Below are 21,399 nucleotides of genomic sequence, written 5' to 3'. Positions count from 1 at the left end.
GCATTGAACCAGGCTTAAAGGCAACCATTCCCAGGAATTTTCAGCCACATGCTTTCTTTTTCTTTCTTTTTTTTTTTTTTCCTTAAGTGAGACTGAACTGAGTTTCTGTCCCTTGCAACCAAAGATTTCTGACAATATGGTCTGATATGCCACAACCCTCGACTGGCATTGCTTGTTCAATCTGACCAGCTTTCCACCACTGGGCAGAGGAAGGACGGCAGGGCTGACACTGACCACCCTGGAGCTGCCTAGGAAGAGGGGCAGGGCTGCCTCAAAAAAGCACGGGGCCTGAACTCGAGGACCTCCAGAAAGGGCTTCCACAGAAAAGAGACATAAGTTGAGTATCCCTGATCTGAAAATCTGAAATGTGAAATGCTACAACCTCTGAAGTTTTGGAGCACAAAACATGAAAAAACACTAATCTAGAATCATCAACAGTGATTTTCGGATATCAGATTAGTGATGCTGAAATGTTAACTATAATACAAATATTTCAAAATGCAAACACGTCTAAAATCTGAAATGCTTCTGATCATAAGCATTTCTGATAAGGGATACTCCACCTCTCATAAATGCTTCCTGGAGCCAGGGAGAGGAGAGGGAAAGGAGTGCATGGCCCGGCAGAAGCTTCCGTTCCTGGCTCCAGGAACTGCTAAATTCAGCGAAAAGTAATTTTCCTGTGCCCAGTCCCTTCTCTTTGGCCCTGAGGAGCATCTCAAAAAATCTAAGCCTCTCAGGATGGACCCACTCACTCCAGGACCCACAAGCCCCTCCTGATCTGTACCCCAGAGAACATTAAACAAGCATACAGCAGCCCTCTGAGACAATGCGCCCGACAGTACTATCTGCATGTGTGGCTTGGGGGACTGGTAGTAACCCAGGTGTCCATCAATGGGCAGGGGCCACAAGGGAGAAAGGAACCAGATAGGCATACAACAGTACAGATACATCCCAAAAAAGGGTGAGTGGAAAAAGAAAAACAGAATAAGATCCTTAGCACAATACCATCCATATATGCATATAAAACAAATCTACCTATTTTTAAAAGATACATTTGGCCGGGCGCGGTGGCTCATGCCTGTAATCCCAGCACTTTTGGAGGCCGAGGCAGGCGGATCACCCGAGGTCAGGAGTTGGAGACCAACCTGACCAACAGGTACCCAGTAGAAACCCCGTCTCTACTAAAAATACAAAAATTAGCCGGGCGTGGTGGCAGATGCCTATAATCCCAGCTACTCGGGAGGCTGAGGCAGAAGAATAGCTTGAACCCAGGAGGCAGAGGTTGCAGTGAGCCAAGATCGCACCATTGCTCTCCAGCCTGGGCAACAGAGTGAGACTCCAAAAGATACATTCATGGGATTATGAATCAGAGTGATGCCTATCTGGTCAGGAGAAGGCATGAAAAGGAGTGGGGATTGGGGATGAAGGAAAAAAGTTAAAGCAAGAGACAGGGTCTACATGGCCCCTGGACAGAGGAGTCCGAAGAACTTGACACCCAAGGTTCCCAAGCAAGGAGGGAGGAAGGAAGGGAGAATATACACCTACGCAAAGGGGATGCAAAAGGGATCATGAGCACAACCGTGGCAGCACCTGGGGGCCCTTAAGAAATCCTAACTCCTGGGTGCCACCCCCAGAGGTTCTGATTTAATTGGTCTGGGTGCAGCCTGGGAAATGGGATTGTCAGAGCTCCCCAGGTAAGCACAATGCGAACTAAATACTGCCGCAGCAGTCTTCCAGTCCTGGCTCTGCCACTGACCGTCTTGGTGGTTCTAGGCTCGTCACTTTCCTTCTCGGAACTCTGGATTCTTTATCTAGAAAGGGCACCCCAGGGTCTGGCCCATAGATGCAGCACTCTCTGCTGCAGCTGGACTCCATGCAGGAGGATACTGGGTTGGGCCCATAGTTCCACCAGGCAAAAAAAAAATATGTGAGGCCTACGAGCCCTTTTTTATTTCTGAGACTTTGGCTCAAGATCGAGGGCAAATAAAACACACCCCAGCCCCACAGATGGGGTGGATGCTTCTTAGACAAGGATTGCCAGATGAAATGCAGGATGCTCAGTTACATGTTTTTATTTAATTTATTTTTTTGAGATGGAGTTTTGCTCTGTCACCCAGGCTGGAGTGCATTGGTGCCATCTTGGCTCACTGCAACCTCGCCTCGAGGTTCAAGCAATTCTTCTGCCTCAGCCTCCCAAGTAGCTGGGATTACAGGAGCCTGCCACCAGGCCTGGCTAATTTTTGCATTTTTAGTAGAGATGGGGTTTCACCATGTTGGCCAGACTGGTCTCGAACTCCTGACCTCAGGTGACCCACCTGCCTCGGCCTCCCAAAGTGCTGGGATTACAGGCGTGAGCCACTGCGCCTAGCCACATTTGAATTTCTGATAAACACTTTTTTTTTTTTGCATAAGTACGTCCCAAATATTGCATGGGATATGCTTGTACTAAAAAATTTTCCTAATTAGCCAGGCATGAGCCTGTGGTCCTGGCTACTTGGGAGGCTGAGGCAAGAGGATTCTTTGGCCCCAGGAGGTCGAGGTTGCAGTGAACTGTGTTCATGCCACTGCACTCCAGCCTGAGTGACAAGAATGAAACCCTGTGTCAAAAAAAATTTTTTTCCTTGTTTATCTGAAATTCAAATGTAACTGGATGTCCTATATTTGTATTTGCTTAGTTTGACAACCCTATTTACCCAAATGCCACTTTTTTTTGTTGGTTTTCAGGCTTTATCAGGTGCGACCTGATTGTGGTGAGGGAGGAATGAAGGGGTCTCAGGGGTTTTCAATTCTAGAATTTACAACTGGGAAGCTCTAAAGGAACCATGTCAGCCCCTTGTTCCCTGCGATGGAAAGGAGTTCAGAGTGCTCAGGACAGCACAGAAACTGGCTGTCTCTTTACGTATCCATTGGGTACCTTGGACACCACCTTCAGGAAGCCAAATCCTCCCAGGTATTGGGAGATTGCGGGTGGGATTTTTGATGTTCTCATGGTGCCTCATCCTGTCCTGGAAACAGCAGGGTATTTGTCTCCTGCACTTAAACCATACAAAATCATGACTGCTTAGCTTCTTATGTTATTGTAACGTTTTTCCTGATTATAAATCTTTGTTATCTTGGAAAAAAAAGTCACTCATAATCCCTTTACCCAGATGTAACCAATGACAACTTGCTTTTCCTCTGGGAAGAAAATAAACACTCATTGAGCCTCAATCACGTGTCAGAAACTTCCCCTCTGTTATCTCATATAACCTTCAGAAAGGACAATAAACCTTATTGCTCTTTCTGACTGTAAAAGCAATACAAGCTCTTTACATATATGTATTTTTAAAAGGTGACTCAGAGATATAAGTAAAATTCACCCATGATCTTATCACCCATGGATGAAATTCCTTCTAATCCCATTTTCCTCTTTTATGTTTGTGTTTCCTGCAGATCATATGATGCAGAGAGAAAAAAAAAAAAGAACAGAATAATTCTGTGATCATTGTCCTGTGGCACCTGTGCCAGGTACTTTCCATCAATGAGCACAGCTCAGGGATGACCTGTAGATAAGGGAAGCTGAGGCTCACGTCTGCCATGTCACACTGACGTTCCAGCAGACTCTACCTCTCCCTTCCTAGAATGTTGTAGCAGTTCAATAAGGGTTTGCTGAATAAGGAAATGGAGTGGGGGGGGGGGGGAGTTCACCTCACAGATTTATGCAGCCTCCTTAAGTCATCAGAGGCTGCTTCCAATTTGTATTTTTTTTAAAAAAATCCGAATCCACTTGAGCTGATTATGGAGTGGCTGTGATTTCTTGGCTGTTACTCAGAGACATGGGCTGCGAATGAGCAGGTGAATGAGGTGGGATTGCTTCCCTGCTGGATAGGAACAAAGAGCTCCAAAAAAGATGACGGGAAATCTAGGTTTCAGAAACCTGTATCTCCTGGAGGTGAAATAACAAAGCCTTTCATGGAGAAGAGCATGAGGGGACACAGTTAAAATGCCCAAGTAAGGCTCCAGCTTGGAGGGTGGGTAGTTCTTCACAATCTGGTCTAAGCCTGGAATTTGGACACATGCTCCGGCTCACTTGCAAATGGGCAGAGCTTCTTATTTCTTAGCTGTTACTTCTTGAGTGCCTTCTCTGTGCCAGGAACTGTGCTGCATCCCTTTTAGACATCATCTCATGTAACCTTATCAATAATCCCATGGGGTGGGTGCTATCATGAGTCCATTTTGCAGATGAAAAAAAAAAAAAACTGAGGCACAGAGAGGTTCAGTCACCTGGCCAAGGCCACACAGCTGGCAAATGGAGAGTCACTTCCAGAACAGAGGTCTATGTGATCCAGCACTCTGTTCTTGACCACTCAGATGTTCTACTGTCTCCCTACTTCTGTGGGTTGGGGCATAGCTTGGATGCATGAATCTTTCCTCCTTGCCTAATGGTGGGCTAATGAAGGGGATGAGGTAGAGGAGCAAGAAGCCCAGGCCAGGGTTCTCCCACAAGATGCAGCTGAAAAGCCAGAAATAGCTCAAACATTCAGATATACCAACTCTGGTCATCCAGCTCTGGGATACAGCTTAGCACACTTAGCAATAAGAATGAACAAACTACTGCTACAACAACAGTGTGGATGAATCTGAAAAATACGATGCTGAGATAAAGAAGCCAGATACCAATGGGTGAATACTGTGTGATTCCATTCACATGAAGTTCAAAAACAGGCAAAACTAACCTATGGTGAAAAATCAGAAGAGTGGCTACCTCTGGAGAAGAGAAGGCTTGACTCAGAAGGATCAACTCTGGGGTTATGGACAGGTGTATCAGTCTGTCAACATCTGCAAACCTTTAGATCCATGCATTTCAGCAATGCATGTAAGCCACACCAAGAGCTGTGTCCAGATTCCCTGACAAACCTGCTCTCCCTTTACTCCCCAAGAGGTCGAGGCTGGGCTGGTTCCGGTGCAATCTGTAGGTTTAAGCGCTAAGGTCTCAAACAGAAAGCAGATGAGTGGTTGCCCGGGCTGGAACGAGGGGACAATAGGGAGTGGCTGCTTAATGGGTAGGGTTTCCCTTTGGGGTGATGACATGTTTTAGAGCTGGATAGAGGTGATGGTTGCCAACTATATGCCACTCAGCTGTACACTTAAAAATGGTTGCTGTTCTATTATGTGAATTTTACAATTTTTTAAAAAAGCTCTTGAGATACAGGCAGCAAACTTCTACTCCCATGAATTCTCACCATGAGGATTTGGGCATTAGCGGCTGCCTCCTCCGTGAGAATCGGGCTCACACCTGTCAGCCTCCCCAGCACCCCAAGCCCCTTAATGTGGGCCAGGGTTTGCCACACCTAACTCCTCTCTGCACGTGCCGTGGAGGTACTCCACGGGTGTTTATGATCAGAGCCTAAGTTTGACGCTGAGTGGGTGAATGAACGACTAAATGAGCAAATGGAAGTGTGTGAATGAATGCGCGAAGGAGCGAGCAAATGAATACATGTGCGAATGAGTAAATGAAAGAGTGAGTGAATGAATGAACAAATAAACTAGGAAATGAAGGAATGAGTTAGTGAATGACCCTGGCCCAGAGCATGGGTTCAAGCCATGTGGGTCCCAATCCTGGCTTTGCAGCACAAATAATTTAACCTCTTCATGCCTCAGTTTTCGCATCTGTAAAACGGGAGGGTAGGTTGTGAGAAATAAATGAGTTAAAGGGCGTAAAGCGCTTAGTGCCACGCCTAGCAAAAGGAGCCCTCCGTAAGTGACTGTGGCTACTAATGAAACACACACCCACGCGCAAGGGTACCACTGCCAGGTCCCCAGGGAGCGCCGCGCCCGCGACCTACCCAGAAGCTGCACCTCGTCGGTGATGCCGTAGACGTCAATGAGCGCCCAGAGCGGGCCGCCCACGGCCACGCCGCAGTGGAAGAGCACCGGCTCGCCGTCGTTCACGCTGTAGAACACGCGGCCGTGGCGGTCCGCCCAGTAGGCCAGCACCGTGTCGCGCAGCGCCAGGTTCTCGGGCAGTGCCTTGGCCCAGTAGCCGGGCCGCGTGACCAGGTCGGGGCAGGCGTACCTGGGGATGTCCTGGGCGCTCATGAGCGACGGATCGTGCGCAGTGAAGCCGAAGCGCAGCGCGCCGCTCCAGCCCGGGCGCACGGCCACCAGGCGCAGCCGTACCTGCTCGTACAGCCGGATGGGCCTCTGCGTGAACGTGACGCCGTTGCAGAAGCTGTTGCGCCGCGTGGCCCGGCGCGAGTGGCCGTCCAGCCGCACGTTCTTGCCTTTAGCCTGCGCGTGGAAGCGCGGCGCCTCGCCCAGGACCGGGCGCCGCTCGGGACCGGGGCCACAGCACGGCCGGGTGGCCAGGAGGCGCGCCGGTGGGCTCGGGTCTGCGGAAAGAGACAGGCAGCACGGTTAGGCCTCCTTCGAACTCCTGCGGGCCCCGATTGGTCTTTATTTAACAGTCATTTTCATTTGAAATTCCATCTTAATTGGACTGGTTATTGATAAGAAGGTTCTAGGCTACACCAAACGGCGACCGGCCCTAACCGGCCCTAATCTCTTTGCCACAGCAGTCACCATACCCATTCCACAGATAAGCAAACCAAGGTTTAGTGCGTGTGTGGTGAAGCACTAGAGCTGTTTCACTGTCAGAGGGGCCAACACCAAGAGCTTGTCACGACAGCCAGCCAGGGGCCAAATCACTTCTCCATCCCCATCAAATCCCTCCAAATCTACAAGGACCTCCCGGAGCCACCTCTGGGCCACAGAGCGCCTCCAAAAGTCCTGGATTCTTGGGGTTAGTAGTGGAGGTATTTGGCTGCTTTTCTCTGTGCAGAGCATCCAAATACCTCCCCTGCTTTTATTCAAAAGCTAAGACAGGTCAGTCAATAGAAACGGCCATGGCAGCCTGATTCCCAGCTCTGGCACTTCCTAGGTGGGAGGTATGGGGCAGAGCTGTCACTTCTCTAGCTTGTCTTTTTGCCTGGAAAACGGGGACATGACTCCACTCACACAGCTGCTGAAAGAGAATGTGGATGAAGTCCCTGGAGTACTACCTGGCACAGTGTGTGTGTGTAACAAAAGTCATTAATCATGATATTATTACTGATGATATATATTACTGAGGTTCCAAAGCACATCCAAGCCAGGATTCAGGGACTTCCCCTCCCCTCAGCCACAGAAAATGAAGGCATTGCTTATGAGCAACGTTGGCTTTTCCGGAACGGACACCTTTGGGGTTCATTTCTAAAGACATTCTGCTTTGAAGGACCTGGGGAATCCCGGGGTGGTCTTTCAAAGGACCTGGTCACAAAGCCAGGTGGCTCCATGTCAAGTGGGCTTCTTCCTCTCTCCCTGCCTTTCCTCCTCCCATCCTAGGGGCGGTTCCTGGGGGGCTCTGGGATCCTGGGGGGTGGCAGGGCGGGTGATTACTACATGAATCTCTGCTGCTCTTCACCCAGCAGCTGACTACAATTTACATGGCAAATTCTCACAAACCACAGGCCGCCCAAGGCACACAATGAGAAGAATGGCGACCCCAGGAATGAAAGACCACTCCTCCCACGCCCAGCCACGGGGTGCACTGTGCTCGGGGCGCACCACAGAGTGCAGGCGGGGGCGGGGTGGTTCGATGAGTGCTGAGCCTGATGGGAGGTAGGGCAGGGGAAAATGAAGAGGGAGAGGCAATGACGAGGCAAACAAGACATGGAGCCCCTCCCCAGGCCCTGGAAGAAGGAAGGCCCAGTCACGGGAAGGGGAAATCATGCCTGGAAGCTGGGAGGCCGCTCTCCAAACAGAAGCTGCTGGCCCACAGAAGACAAAATATAAGGAATAAAAAAGCCAAGGTTCCACATTAGAAAGGAACATAAGGGGCTTCAGTCATTCATTCACTTAACACATATGAAGCGAGTGCGTAGCATGCACCAGGCACCATGCCGGGCACTGGGAATACAGCAATCACCAAGACAGACAAGGTTGTTGCTCTGATGGAGCTGACATTCCAGTGGGCAAAGTCAGACGATAAAAAACATACTCTCCCTGGTGGGAAGCATTACAGAGTAAAACTCAGTCAACGAGGCGGGGCAGAGAGAGGTGCTTTCTTAGGACTTTGCGGAAGGGCCTCCCTGATGAGTGACTTTGGAGCCGAAGCCTGAAGGAGGGAAGCAAATGAGCTGGGAGGGTGGTTGGGGGAAGATCATTCCAGGTAGGAGGTACAGCAAGTGCAAAGGCCCTGAGGTGTGGCTGAGAAATGACAAGGAAGCCAGTGTAGCCAGAATGGTGGGAGCAAGGAGGGAAGCGGGTAGAAATGAGATCAGAGCTGGGGTGGGGAGTGGGGAGAGCCTGTTGTTTGATTTTTCTTTAACCATTTTACTTTGAATGCGATGAGACCTTACTGAAGGTTTAGAGGAGAGACATGATAGGAGTGCCCAGGCCACGGTGTGCAGAGTGGACTGCTGGGAGGCGGGGGCAAGGATGCTCAGGCCAGCAAAGCTCCTGGATTATTCCATGGCAGAGATCATGATGGCTCCTATCAGGGGTGGGTGCCAGTAAAGCTGGTGGGAAGGGGTTAGATTCTGGATATGTCTTGAAGGTAGTACAGCTTTGAAGGTTTTCATTCATTTTTATATAGGAAAATAGAAAACATTCAGTCTACTTGCTTTGGACATTTCAACTATATTCAATAGATAAAACAAATTGAAAAAGGCCTTTTGGTTCTTTTTTTTTTTTTTTTTTTTAAATGGAATCTTTCTCTGTTGTCCAGGCTGGAGTGCAATGGCATGATCTCAGCTCACTGCAACCTCCACCTCCTGGGTTTAAGCCCTTCTTCTGCCTCAGCTTCCTGAGTAGCTGGGATTACAGGTGTGCACCACCATGCTTGGCTAATTTTTATTTTATTTTTAATTTTTTTTTAGTAGAGACAGGGTTTCGCCATGTTGCCCAGGCTGGTCTTGAACTCCTGACCTCAAGTGACCCACCCACCTCGGCCTCCCAAAGTGCTGGGATTACAGGCGTGAGCCACCACACCCAGCTGACTTTTTGGTTCTATAACAGACACTTGAATGGGAAGCAGAATGGTGGTAAGGACAGGGTAGGGAGATACCAGTAGTAGATCCCGGAGGGCAGGGGCTTGTCCATGCCATCTTTGGTTTCTCTGGGCTCAGCACACACCAGGCTTGATAAACACCAGTTGCTGCCTGTGTTACAGTGAGAGCTTGAGCAGACCTCAGGGATCGTCTTCTCCAACAAGCCCATTTTACAGATGGGAAAATGGGCCATCAGAGGGAGAGGGGTCTGCCCAAGCTCAAGGTCAGTCAGGGTCAGGGCAGAAAGCCCTTTCTTGGGCTCTTCTGGCCAGGCCACCCCTGATGCAGGGAGGCAGAATATGGAGGTCATTTTCATGCAAGAAGGGTAAGGCCCGGGAGGGGTGGCTGAGCACCACCTCCCTCAGCGTTGGGCTGTGGTGAAGGCCTCCGCCTTTCTACACCGCCCACCACAGTTAGTCGTGGGGGCACCTGCTGTTTCTGCCTGCCCAGTATCCATCCCTCTTTTTCTGGCTACTATGCTCCAGTTTTCCTTGGGAGATCTTGCTTTCCGCCAGCTAGTGGATTGACCTCACTCCAACTCTAGAGACTAGGGTAGCCAATCAGATGATGGCAGACTTTTTGGCTAGGGGCGCCCTCTTCTGCTCTAAGCCAGGTTGAGCTGGGTTTCTGATACTAGCAACCAACAATGTCCTGACTGATAGAATCACGGCGCATTCAGACACTTCCTCTGGGCTGGTCATGTGTCATGCATTTCGTCATTTAATCCTAGTAGTGTCTCTATGAGGTAAGGACTACTGTTATCCATCCCCAGCATGGATGAACAAATGGAGTTTCAGAGAGGTCGAGTCACGTGCCTAAAGTTACACAGCTGGTTTAGTTAAGGGCAGAGATGAAACCAGGGATTGAAGCCAGGTGTGTGTGATCCCAGCTCTGTTTGTTGTTGTTGTTGTTTGTTTGTTTTTTACCATTTTACCATAGTCTCTCTGCCTTTTAGAAACCAACACAAGATTGACAGAAGGGCTGGGCCATAGACCCCTAAGGCAGGAGAGGGAGACTAGAGGCTGCCTATTGACTTCCTTCATCCCTGGGCAGAATTGCCAGGCACTGGACTGGCACAGGTAGCAGACAAAATGTTCATTCCACTGCTCATTCATTTCTTCATCCAGTACTCCTTCCTGCAGATCACACACATCCTGCCTTCGTGGAGATCTGAGTCTCTCCAGGTCAAGCAGACACACAGCTGAATGCCCAATGACAACAGGCATGATAAAGACCATCTCAGGCGATGGCACTGGGGGGACTAGGGACCTGCAGGAGGCCCTGGACTCAGCTAGGGGCTGGGAATAGTGGGATGCCCATTGAGCCAGGTCTCGAGGGAGGAGAGGGAGCCAAGGGGAACGGTAGGGGCAGAAGCAGGGAGAGGCTGGAATTTGGAGGGAGGGTAAAGTGATATGGTAGGTGTGGCAGAGGGTGTGCCAGGTTGGGCAGTCACTGCCTTGCAGAGGTGAGGGCGAGGGTGCTGCAGACATCACAGGAACCAGATGGGAAGGCCCTAAATGCCAGCCCAAGAGACTGAGACTGCACTGCACGGGCAAGAGGGAGCTACTACAGGGCTTTTGGCAGAGCAGGGCCACGGCCACGCCCACACTGCCTGTCAGGGAGGGGCCTCCAGGGCAGCAAGGAGGGTGGACAGAGTCAGGCTGTGGGCCATCTCTAGAACCACGAGGTTAAGAGGAAGGGACAAATCCCAAATGAGCAGGGGAAGCAGCACCGGGTGTAGACCATCGGCGGAGGTAGCTCAGGGACAGCAGAGGCCTGTGCTGTCCATGCTCACGGTGGCCTTGTACAAGGCACTCAGCTCCTGGTGCAGCTTCGCCCAGTGCCCAGCAGGCCAAGGCCCCCTCCAGCTGCCAAATCCTCCAGGAAACATTAAATATGACCACAGATCAAAAGCCCTTCTGAGCACCAGCGGCCATGGCCAGCCTTATTTGATGATTTTTATCTCCCCTCCCCTTCACTGTTGTTTTCTGACCTCATCTCTCCGTCGGAGAGTTTCTTTACAGAAGGGCTTGGGAATCCCAAGAGATGTTCTTTAAGAGCGGCCTGCAATTTAAATGAATACTGGGGTGGAGAGAAGTACTGCCTTGTTACTATAGGGGAAGTTTCCTGCAAAACCAACTATATGTTAGGATAAAATGCGGCCAAGAAACCAGCGAAGTTTACATATTTGTTTAATCTTGATTATATGATCTGACTTCCTTCAGGGAATAAGAGATAAACACTCTTATTTCCAGCCCCCCACCGCCGCCCCCCGAGACCAGAGCTCTGACGTGAGATAAAGAAAACTAGAGTTAAAAAGTTTCTAAGAGGATGTGTTATTTACACAAATTGAAGATGCTTAAAATAAAAGAAAAACAACAAGCAATCGCAAATAGTACACCAGCATCTGCTTTTAGCTGGGTTCAGGGAAAGCGGTTCCTATAAGAAACAGAAAAATGTGGAGGTTGGACTCCAGGGGCCCTGTGGATCATCCTAGTTTGGAGATGTCAATGGCAAACCTGAACTTTCTCATTTAAATTGCTAAAACAAACACAACAGCCACATCGTAGAAAGTTCAGAAAAGAGGAGAAAGATCTACCCCACCGCCTGCTGCCTCTCCCCACTTTTGCACCCTGTCTCTGCATTTTGCATTGTCCCAGTCCTGATCGATCTCACATGAGAACCGTGGGCTATGCCCTCACCATGTACCATGGCTGTGCTGGATTTTTTTTTGACACATGATATCAGCTAATTCTTAAAACAAACCTTCACCTACAGGATTGGGGTCTCCATTTATCCAGCAGAAAACAAGGCTCCAGGCAGCAAAGACATTTCCCCGCAGCTGCAAGGCGGCAGCACTGAGATGTGACCCAGCCTGTCTGATCCCCAGCCCGTGCTTTTCCCCATCCTAACTTTTTTCCATAAGTACCACTGAAGTACTCAGTAATGTAAGTAGTTTCCTGACTTTCTTACCATCAGAATGCACAGCCAATTTTGTATCCTGCTTTTTCTTTTCTAACTCAACATTACAGCAAAAGCATTTCCCCGCACCGCTCCCAGGCCTTCTCTGCTTGTTTCAAGGCTGTGGAATATTCCATCGAGGGCCAAATGTCCCCCACCGTTCGCCTCCTGGCAGTCACTACAGCTGTTCCCCCAAATGGCCAAGTCTGTGGGTGCAGATTCTTAGCTTCTGGCACCAGGACTAGACTCAAACGGACACCCTGTCGCTGGTAAAATAATAATAATAATAATAATAATAATAATAATAATAATAATAATAAATAAAACCTCATCTGCCAGGAAGAGGCCCCCAAACCACACCAGCGACTAAATCCCACTGGCCACCCTCGCATGAAAGACCGAGGCCCTGCTGGCCTTGGGTGGGTGCTGGCCCCTGGCCAATGAGCCGCGCCCCCCACTTGTGGCCAAGAATTGAGTCCAGGGACTCCAAGAAGAAGTCGGGGAGGTGTGATTTCTGGGAGGTGGGAACTCAGTGGAGACCTTTGCAGTTGCCCTTCTGGTTCATAGAAGGGAGAAGGGACAGCCCTGGCCCAAATCCCATGGCTTTTTTGTTTTTGTTTTTTTGGAATGGAGTCTTGCTCTGTCACCCAGGCTGGAGTGCAGTGGCGTGATCTCGGCTCACTGCAACATCCGCCTCCTGGGTTCAAGCGATTCTCCTGCCTCAGCCTCCCGAGTAGCTGGGACTACAGGTGCCCGCCACCACACCTGGCTAATTTTTGTATTTTTAGTAGAGACAGGGTTTCACCATATTGGCCAGGCTGGTTTTGAACTCCTGACCTTGTGATCCACCCGCCTTAGCCTCCTGAAGTGCTGGGATTATAGGCGTGAACCACTGCGCCTGGTCAATCCCATGGCTTTTTAAACGTTTTCTTGAGTCAGGGTCTTGCTCTGTCTCCCAGGCTGAGTACAGTGGCATTATCACAGCTCACTGCAGCCTCAAACTCCTGGGCTCAAGTGATTCTCCCACCTCAGCCTCCCAAGTAGCTAGGACTACAGGCGTGTGCCACCACACCTGGCTAATTATTATTATTATTTTTTTTGTAGAGTCAGGGTTGCTGGGGCTGGTCTTGAACTCCTGGGCTCAAGCAATCCACCCACCTCAGCTTCCCAAAGTGCTGGGATTACAGGCATGAGCCACCATGCCCAGCCCAACCTCCATGGTTAATCACAGGCTGCTCCAGCCCCGCCAAGTCTAGAGGGCAGCGTCTTTCCAGGAGTTAGTCAAGGAAACAGTGCCCGGACACGAAATGCATGGCAGAGATTTGGAGGGTGGGTGATGAGTGTCTGCCTGTGGTTAGGGAGGGGGAACTCTGCTCTGGCTGTGAGGGTCACCACTGCCCAGCCTTGCAAGTCTTTCTGGAAGGCAAGTCAACATAAGAACTGCTACCTGAGTGGCTGTGAAGTTTTCTTCATGGGCTCTGGATGAAAGCCTGTGCTTTGCTACTGATTTGTCTGAAAGCCTTGAGCAAGTCACTGTACCTCCCAGAGCTGCAGTTTTGTCATCTGTAAATGGCACGTGACCTTAGACCCCTGTCTCAGGCTGCTGGCAGGGGCAATGAGAGCATAGAAAAATCCCAGCAGAAGTCCTGGCACATAGTAGATGTTGAATAAACAACATTCCCTTCCCTTCCCCATGGGAAATAACACGTCCAACCGCTGGGTAAGCCCTGCCCTCTCACCTCCATCTCTTTCTTGCTTTTTATTTCTACATCACAGTTTGAGAGGTGGTGAAAAAGAGCACAGGCTTGGAGTCAGACTTGGGTTTAAATTCTGGTTTTGCTTATTTATTAGCTGTGTGATCTGGAGGTCCACACTTAACTTCTCTTTCCCCCCCAGCCCCCAACAACCTAGAAAAGTAGGAAAAGTCATCTCTACACTGCAAGGTTGTTGTGAGGATGGCACAGAGCAAACCCATCAGACACACAGTGTGTGGCATGTAGTAGGTGCTCATTAAACGCTTGATCTCCTCCTCTAACCACCTTATTTAGTTCCTTTGACTAGGAAAGGTTTGTTCCTGGGTCAGAGATGCCTACCTGTGGCAGCTGGGAAAATACGTTCGGAAACATTTCTCCCGTGGAGGGCTCATAACCTTGGCCAGCAGAGGCCTCTTGAAAACCCTGCGGTCGCTTCCACGTGGTGTCCAAGGACAGAGGCCTATTTTTAAGCCATCCCAGCAGGTGTCCTAAATGCGCCTTGTGCCACCCCCTGAATGATCCTCACTCATCTCCCCAGCCTAGCCCTTCCTTTGATCTAAAAAGAGCCCAAGGAAATGGCAGTCACCGTCAGGAGGATGGCAGGAAGCAACAGCTCCCGATACTCTGGCCCCGAGACGCCGGCTTCCAGCCTGCCGGCGTTCCGCAGATGGCATGCTGGCTGAGGTTTTCGGCAGATTCCTCTCCATGAGGAAAGGGAATTGCCAAATGGAAGAATGGTCTATTCTGCCTCTTCCTTTGAACGTGAGGATTACACTGGAGTTTCACTGAGCCTCTGCTATGTACTGGGTACATGTCTTGGTTGATTGGGTTTAATCTTTAGAAAAACTCTCCAGAGTGAGCTTTACCACTCACTCTGATGTAAGTGATTTGATTTCCCAGATGAGGAAACTGAGGGTCTGAGAGGAGCAGGCTCATGCGCTTTCTTCCACCCTACCCCTTCTTCAAGGCAACTGCCATAACCTTTGTGTTGGCGGGGTGTGGGGAATGGTTCATGGATCTTGTTAGAAGCAATAAAATGTATAGGGGCTTTCCCCCCAGAAACACACCCAGACACCATGCACAATCTGATCTTCAACTTCAGGGGCTTCCTGGACCTGGACCTTCACAACATGTGTCCTTGGACTATAAATCTTGAGTGAGAAATCTCTGGTTCAAATGACATTTGCCCAAGTCCAAAATGTAAACCAGCGTTGTTGGCAGTAGGAAGCAACATGGCGCTCATGTGTGTTGGGGTGAGGGGGGCAGGCTGTGCTCTAGAGAGAAGAAAAGGCAAGGCTGGTAGTTAGCAAGGCTTCCTGCCATATCCAGAGGGGCCAAGATATCAGTCACCTTTGCCAACAAAGTTCCATTTTCCATTGATGGGTTTAAAAGTGGGCTAGAAAAAAACATAACCAGGCTGGGTACGGAGGCTCATGCCTGTAATCTTAGCACTTTGGAAGGCCGAGGTGAACGGATCACCTGAGGTCAGGAGTTCGAGACCAGCCTGGCCAACATGGTGAAACCCTGCCTCTGCTAAAGATACAAACATTAGCCAGGCGTAGTGGCGGGCACCTATAATCCCAGCTACTCGGGGGGCTGAGGCAGGAGAATCACCTGAACCCAGGAGGCGGAGGTTGCAGTGAGCTGAGATCATGCCACTGCACTCTAGCCTGGGTGACAGAGGGAGACTCCATCTCAAAAAAAAATAAAAATAAAAATAAATAAAAAGAAAAGAAAAAACATAACTAACCCTTCCTCACCTCTGCCAAATGGGGCAGTGACAGACACTCAGGAGACAGACACTAGCTTACTGGGACTTTGTTCCCTTTTTCAGAGGCCTGGTTGGCCAGCATCCCCAAGGGAAAAGGGCCAGCCCGCGCTGGAAACTGCCACTCTGCTCTCTTTGCTTTGCAAACAAAACCCCGTCAACAGCTGCAAGGACATCCCAGGGAGAGGCCAGAGGTCGTGATGCTGCTTGTGGGGAGAAAAGCCCACTCCATCCAGGCCTAAGTGGCAGACCTCTCAGCTTGAGTGGGCTCTGATGCGAGAATTCCCAGGGGGTGAGGTCATCCCGACGCCCCCTCAAAGCATGCTTAGCAGGGGCTGGGATTCCCAAGCTGACTCCGACCCTCTGCCGGGCCCCTTGACTGAGGCCTCTTCTTGATAAAGGGACCCAGGAAACTCCAACTTCAGAGGCGCTAGCTCCCAGGGCTAGGGCCCCACTACAGTGAGAGGTGGGGGGAATGTGCCCTCATTCCTTCTCGAGTACATCACTTCCTCCTTCATCTGACATTTACAGAGCATCTGCTCTGGGCCAGGGCCCGCGCTGGCTGCTGGGTACATGCACTGACAAGTCACATACTGTCCCTGCCCCCTCGAGCTGAGACCAGCCGCAAGGATGGACATAAGCAGACCCCATGGCTGCACAGGGTGGTGGCCAGGGAGGGCTGGGGCAGTGGCGACAGCTTCTCAGGGGAACTGAGAAGCTGCAGAATGAGGAAGCAGGGCTGGGAGGATGATAAAGGATGGGGAAGTGTGTTTCAGGCAGAGGGAACAGCACCCGCAAAGGCCTGGAGATGAGAATCAGCTGAGAGCACTGGGGAACTGCAAGAAGTACGGGCCAGAAGGCAGAGGGGAGCGGAGTGGGAGTCAGGGGCAGTATCACAAAGGGTCTTAAAGGCCATGCAGGGAGGTTGAAGTCCTCCAGAAGGTTCTGGGGGCTGCTGAAGGGTTTGGATCAGGGAAGAAACCCCTGTGGATCCACCTCTCTGAAAAATGAGATTGAAACCCTGGGCCTTCCTTTCTTCCCTGCCAGTCAAAGTGACCCAGCATGGCAGGCGTGAGAAAACAGTCCAGGTTTTGAACGTCTCTTCCAACGGTTGACGCGGTCCTGCCCCTCAGCGCCTGCTTCTCCTCCTGGCAGCCCCTGGCAGCTGCCCAGTGATAAGCTGGCTGAGGTGCCAGGCCTGCCGTTCCTCCTTCTCTTTGCCTTGAGGACAGCCACTCCCCCAGCCTGGGTGGTGCCCAGAAGCCTGACTGCTCCCAACTTCAGCCCCAGGAGAGCACCTGCAAGGCCTGAAAGGCAGTATTTTTGGAGCAATAGACCCATTGGCCCAAGTTCCCCTGGAGCAATGCTGTTCTTGCTCCTGGACTGAGGAAATGTTCTTTACAACCCCAACAGCTGGGCAAAATGCTTGCTGGCCCCAAGGTCTCTCACATCCTGACCTGCAAGAAGAAAGCTAGACTACGTACAAGTAGCTTAATCCACCTTCTGGCACAGAGGGTGAGCAATGCCCTGGCTTCGTCTCAGGCAGGAAGCTGTGGCTGGGGGTGGGGCAGGGATGGTGGTGGATGTCATCAATCAGCTTGTTTTGAGCTGCTCAAAGACCACAATTTGGCGGAACTTGGGACGAACAATAAGCAAAGTATCTAAAAAAGGAAGAAAGTGACTGATTACAGCAGGGGGATGGAGCCCCAGGGCTGAGTGTCCCTGAGGCCGGAAAAAGAATTGGGGGTAGGGCCTGATGGGAGAGGCAGACCTCCCAGGGGACAATGGCCCCCCACGCATAGGACCTTGCAGGAACCTCCTGATGGTGCTGGAGGAGGTGATGGCTACCAGACCCCCTCCCAGGGAGGAGGGCGGCTCAGAGAGGTTGGGTGAGCTGCCCATGACCAGGAATTGTGGCATGGGTGTTTGAACTCATACCAGCCTGGCTCCCAAGGCTATGACAAAGATGCTGTGGCTCCTGCCGGCAAAGTGCAGAAGTCATCCCTGCAGGGGAGGAGGACACCATAGTGCTTGACACAAGGTAGGTCAGCTAATGTCATCTTCCCAGCCATGCTCGGCTCTGAGGCCCCCCAGGGAGTGACTCTGATGCGTGTCTCGTCCTTCTCTGAAGATGCAGCCTTCTCTTCTCTCTCCTGCTCACCCACCACGCAGGGCTTCCCCCAGATGCCTGAAGGGCTCTTGAGAGCAGGTGAGCGTGGACTGGGGATGCCTGCAGGCAGTCCCTTCCCCAAGAGGTAAAGGGCTACGTGCTTGGAAGGCATGCTCTGCAGCCTGTAGGGTCCAGCCCTACGGGGCTTAGTGGGTGCTCTCCCTGTGTGCGGAGACGAGAGACTGTAATAAATAAAGACACAAGACAAAGATATAAAGAGAAAACAGCTGGGCCTGGGAGACCGGTCGTGGCCCCGAACGGCTGGGCGCGCTGATATTTATTGATTGCATACGAGACCAGGGGGCAGGGTAAGGAGGGTGAATCTTCTAAGTGATTGACAAGGTGAAGCAAGTCATGTGATCACTGGACAGGGGGCCCTTCTTAGGTAGCTGAAGCAGAGAGAGAAGGCAGCATACCTCAGTGTTTTCTTCTATGCACTTATAAGAAAGATCAAAGACTTCAAGACTTTCACTATTCCTTCTACCACTCTCTACTACGGACTTCAAAGAGGAACCAGGACTATGGGAGGAACATGAAAGTGGAAGAGGAGCGTGACCACTGAAGCACAGCACCACAGGGAGGGGTTTAGGCCTCCGGATGACTGCGGGCAGGCCTGGATCATATGCAGCCTTCCACAAGAAGCTGGTGGAGCAGAGTGTTCCCGACTCCTCCAAGGAAAGGAGACTCCCTTTCGCGGTCTGCTAAGTAACAGGTGCCTTCCCAGGCACTGGTGTTACTGCTTGACCAAGGAGCCCTCAAGCGGCCCTAATGTGGGCGTGACAGAGGGCTCACCTCTTGCCTTCTAGGTCACTTCTCACAATGTCCCTTCAATATCTGACCCTATACCCACCGGTTATTCCTAGGTTATATTAGTAATGCAACAAAGAGTAATATTAAAAGCTAATGATTAATAATGTTTATAATGATTGATAATTGTCCATGATCATCTCTATATCTAATTTGTATTATGGCTATTCTTATTCTAACTAGTTTCTTTATTGTACTGAAACAGTTTGTGCCTTCAGTCTCTTGCCTCGGCACCTGGGTAATCCTCCGCCCACAGGAGCCCTGATTAGAATCTCCATCCCATGTGTCCTAAGTTCTGGTGATCTGACAGTCCTTGGTTCACTGGGCCTCTCTATAGCCCTATGAGCCCATTTCACAACAGGGACTTTAGGCCCAGAGAAGGTAAGGGGCTGGCACAAGTTCATGAGGCAGATAAGCAGCAGGGTGAGGATTCGACTCAGGTCTGAATCCAAAGCCCATGCATGCTGTCGGTCATCGTGCAGAATTGCTTCCCCAGCCAACCAGTCATCTCTCATGGGGATGTGAGGTGCTGACTCAAATAGTCTATAGCAGGATTATTTGGTCCTACCGCTCAGATCAATTTTGGGAGCACAGATCCCTTGCCTCCAAGGAAAAAAGGTAATGGCCACTTACAGAGTTCCCAGCTTGTGCTGGGTTTGGACTTCTCCTAGAATCTCCTATTTATTCCTCATCACAGCCCCATTAGGGAGGGAGGGACTGTCATTATCCCCATCCTAAAGATGAGGACGTGGCGGTTGTTAGATATGAGTTTTAAATTTCTCTTCAAAGAATTAATATGTCAGTATTTCAATTCTTTGCCTTCTACTTTTAAACTTCCTCGTAAGGCAACCTTTTTAGATTATCTACTCCACCCTAACTCATTCCGATCACCTGCTCCCCCTAACTCATTCTGATCACCTGCTCCACCCTAACTCGTTCAGATTACCTGCTACCTGCTCTGCCCTGACTCCTGCCAAACACTCACCCCTTCATTCTCTTTAAATTAGCCAATCGGAATTAGTTTAACCTGCAGGGTCTAATCCTAGCCAATGGGGGAAAGACACAGCAGCAGAGGCCACATGCGTCAGGGATAAGAACCCCTTCCCCTTGTCCAAGCGTGCGCTCATCATTGCTGCATCTGTAAGGGCATATCCTTCTATGAAGTAACTTGCCTTGCTGAGAATTAAAAGGAAAATTTTATATTTGAGTGCTATTCCTTTTGTGGCACCGAAACTTTATATACAACAATTTGGGGGCTCACCCGTGATTACATTCCCCTCCAGGGGTGGTCTTTGGTTCTCGTGAGGAGGTGCACCCCGTGCTATTGTGGCAGCCTCAAGGGTGAGAAATCAAGACCCACCCAGTGTGAGGAATAACCCGAGCTCTCAGTAGGTGGGAAAAAAAAAAAAGCCAAAAAATTGGCCAGCAACCTAGCTTAAAGGATCCTCACATACTGCGGTGATGACTCTGTGCATAGACCAAGGAAGGAGAAGCGGTGGAAGCTGGTAAAGTACTTCCTTGGTGGTCACATTCTAGAGGGCGAAATGTGTGTGTGCGTGAGTGATCACCAACCACGTTGCTTGTGGTGTCATTTGTGTGGATGGTGACAAGTCCTACTGCTGGACGGAGAGAGTGGGTCCTCTTCGCGGTTCCATAGCTACCTCATATGGCTTGGGGCGGATCCTGCCATAGGATTTATACCAGCACACCAACACAAAGAGGAGCTTAATTCTCCCTTGGGGAGCAGCCAGAGAGGACAGCACGAGTGGGAAGTGTGCAAAGGACCTTCAGAGGGGGAAAGAGGGGAAACAGGTCAACCTTCCAGGACAAGCAAGGCAAGACAGCCCCTGGTTTGAGGGGCTGAGCCTTCTGGGACAGGCAAGGTGAGACATCCCTGGTTTGAGGGGTTGAGCCTTCTGCTAATTTCAAGGGTTGAACCTCACACAAACCCCCACTTTCTTCTTGGGGGAAGAAAGAGTAGCTCCACTCCCGCTGGTCCCTCCCCTAGGTGAAGAGGGAGAGGGGAGAACAGCAGCCTAAGCGGCTGGCAGAGGCAAGGAAAGACCAGCAGAGAGAGAGGAGAGGGAAAGAGAGAGAGGAAGAGACAGACAAAAAGGGAGTCAGAGAGACACAGTCAAAGAGAAAGGGAGAGATATACAAGTAGTCAAGAAAAAAAATAATGTACCCTAGTCCTTTAAAAGCCAAGGTACATTTAGAACCTATAATTGATAATTAAAGGTCTTCTCCGTGACCCTATAACAATCCATGGTACCACTTTGTTGTCGGTGTAAACAAGAGCATAGCCCAAAAGCACTGAGGCCACTGACAACCCGTAGCCTTCTATCAAAAATCCTTAACCCAGTACCCTGCGGATGGCCCAAATACATTCAATCTGTAGTGGCAACAGCTTTGCTAACAGAAAAAAGTAGAAAAATAACTTTTAGAGGAAACCTCATTGTGAGCACACCTCACCAGTTCAGAACTATCCTAAGTCAAAAAAAAAAAAAAATAGTTTACTAACTCAAAAATCTTAAAGTATGGGGCTATTCTGTTAGATGATTTAACATTAACCACTGATAATTCCCTTAACCCAGCAGGTTTCCTAACAGGGGATCTAAATCTTAATTACCATACAAAGGTCTGACCAGACCTAGGAGGAGCTCCCTTCAGGACTGGACATAGATGGCTCCTCCCAGGTGATGAGGGAAAAAGACACAATAGGTATTCAGTAATTGATAAGGAAACTGTTGTAAAAGCAGAGTTAGGAAAATTGCCTGATAATTGGTCTGCTCAAAGTGTGAGCTGTTTCCACTCAGCCAAGTCTTAAAGTACTTACAGAACCAGGAAGGAACCCTCTATACCAATTCTAAG

General features: G+C 50.2%; 1 protein-coding gene across 3 annotated transcripts in view; it reads right to left on the bottom strand.

Annotated features, from left to right (window-relative positions):
* Window positions 1–21,399, bottom strand: part of NEURL1B (neuralized E3 ubiquitin protein ligase 1B) — a 49,745-nt gene that overhangs the window by 15,573 nt on the left and 12,773 nt on the right. For 2 of the 3 annotated variants that reach the window (XM_025389186.1, XM_025389188.1), the window contains exon 2: window positions 5,826–6,371. The exons of the other annotated variant lie outside the window; for it this stretch is intronic. In XM_025389186.1, coding sequence (XP_025244971.1) covers window positions 5,826–6,371 — 546 coding nt within the window. The remainder of the gene's footprint in view (window positions 1–5,825; window positions 6,372–21,399) is intronic. 3 annotated transcript variants of the gene reach the window in all.

The sequence above is a fragment of the Theropithecus gelada genome, chromosome 6 (genome assembly GCF_003255815.1).
Source record: "Theropithecus gelada isolate Dixy chromosome 6, Tgel_1.0, whole genome shotgun sequence".
NCBI lineage: Eukaryota > Metazoa > Chordata > Mammalia > Primates > Cercopithecidae > Theropithecus > Theropithecus gelada.
The sequence above is the reverse complement of the archived record's forward strand: the minus strand, read 5'-3'. Positions and strand labels throughout refer to the sequence as shown.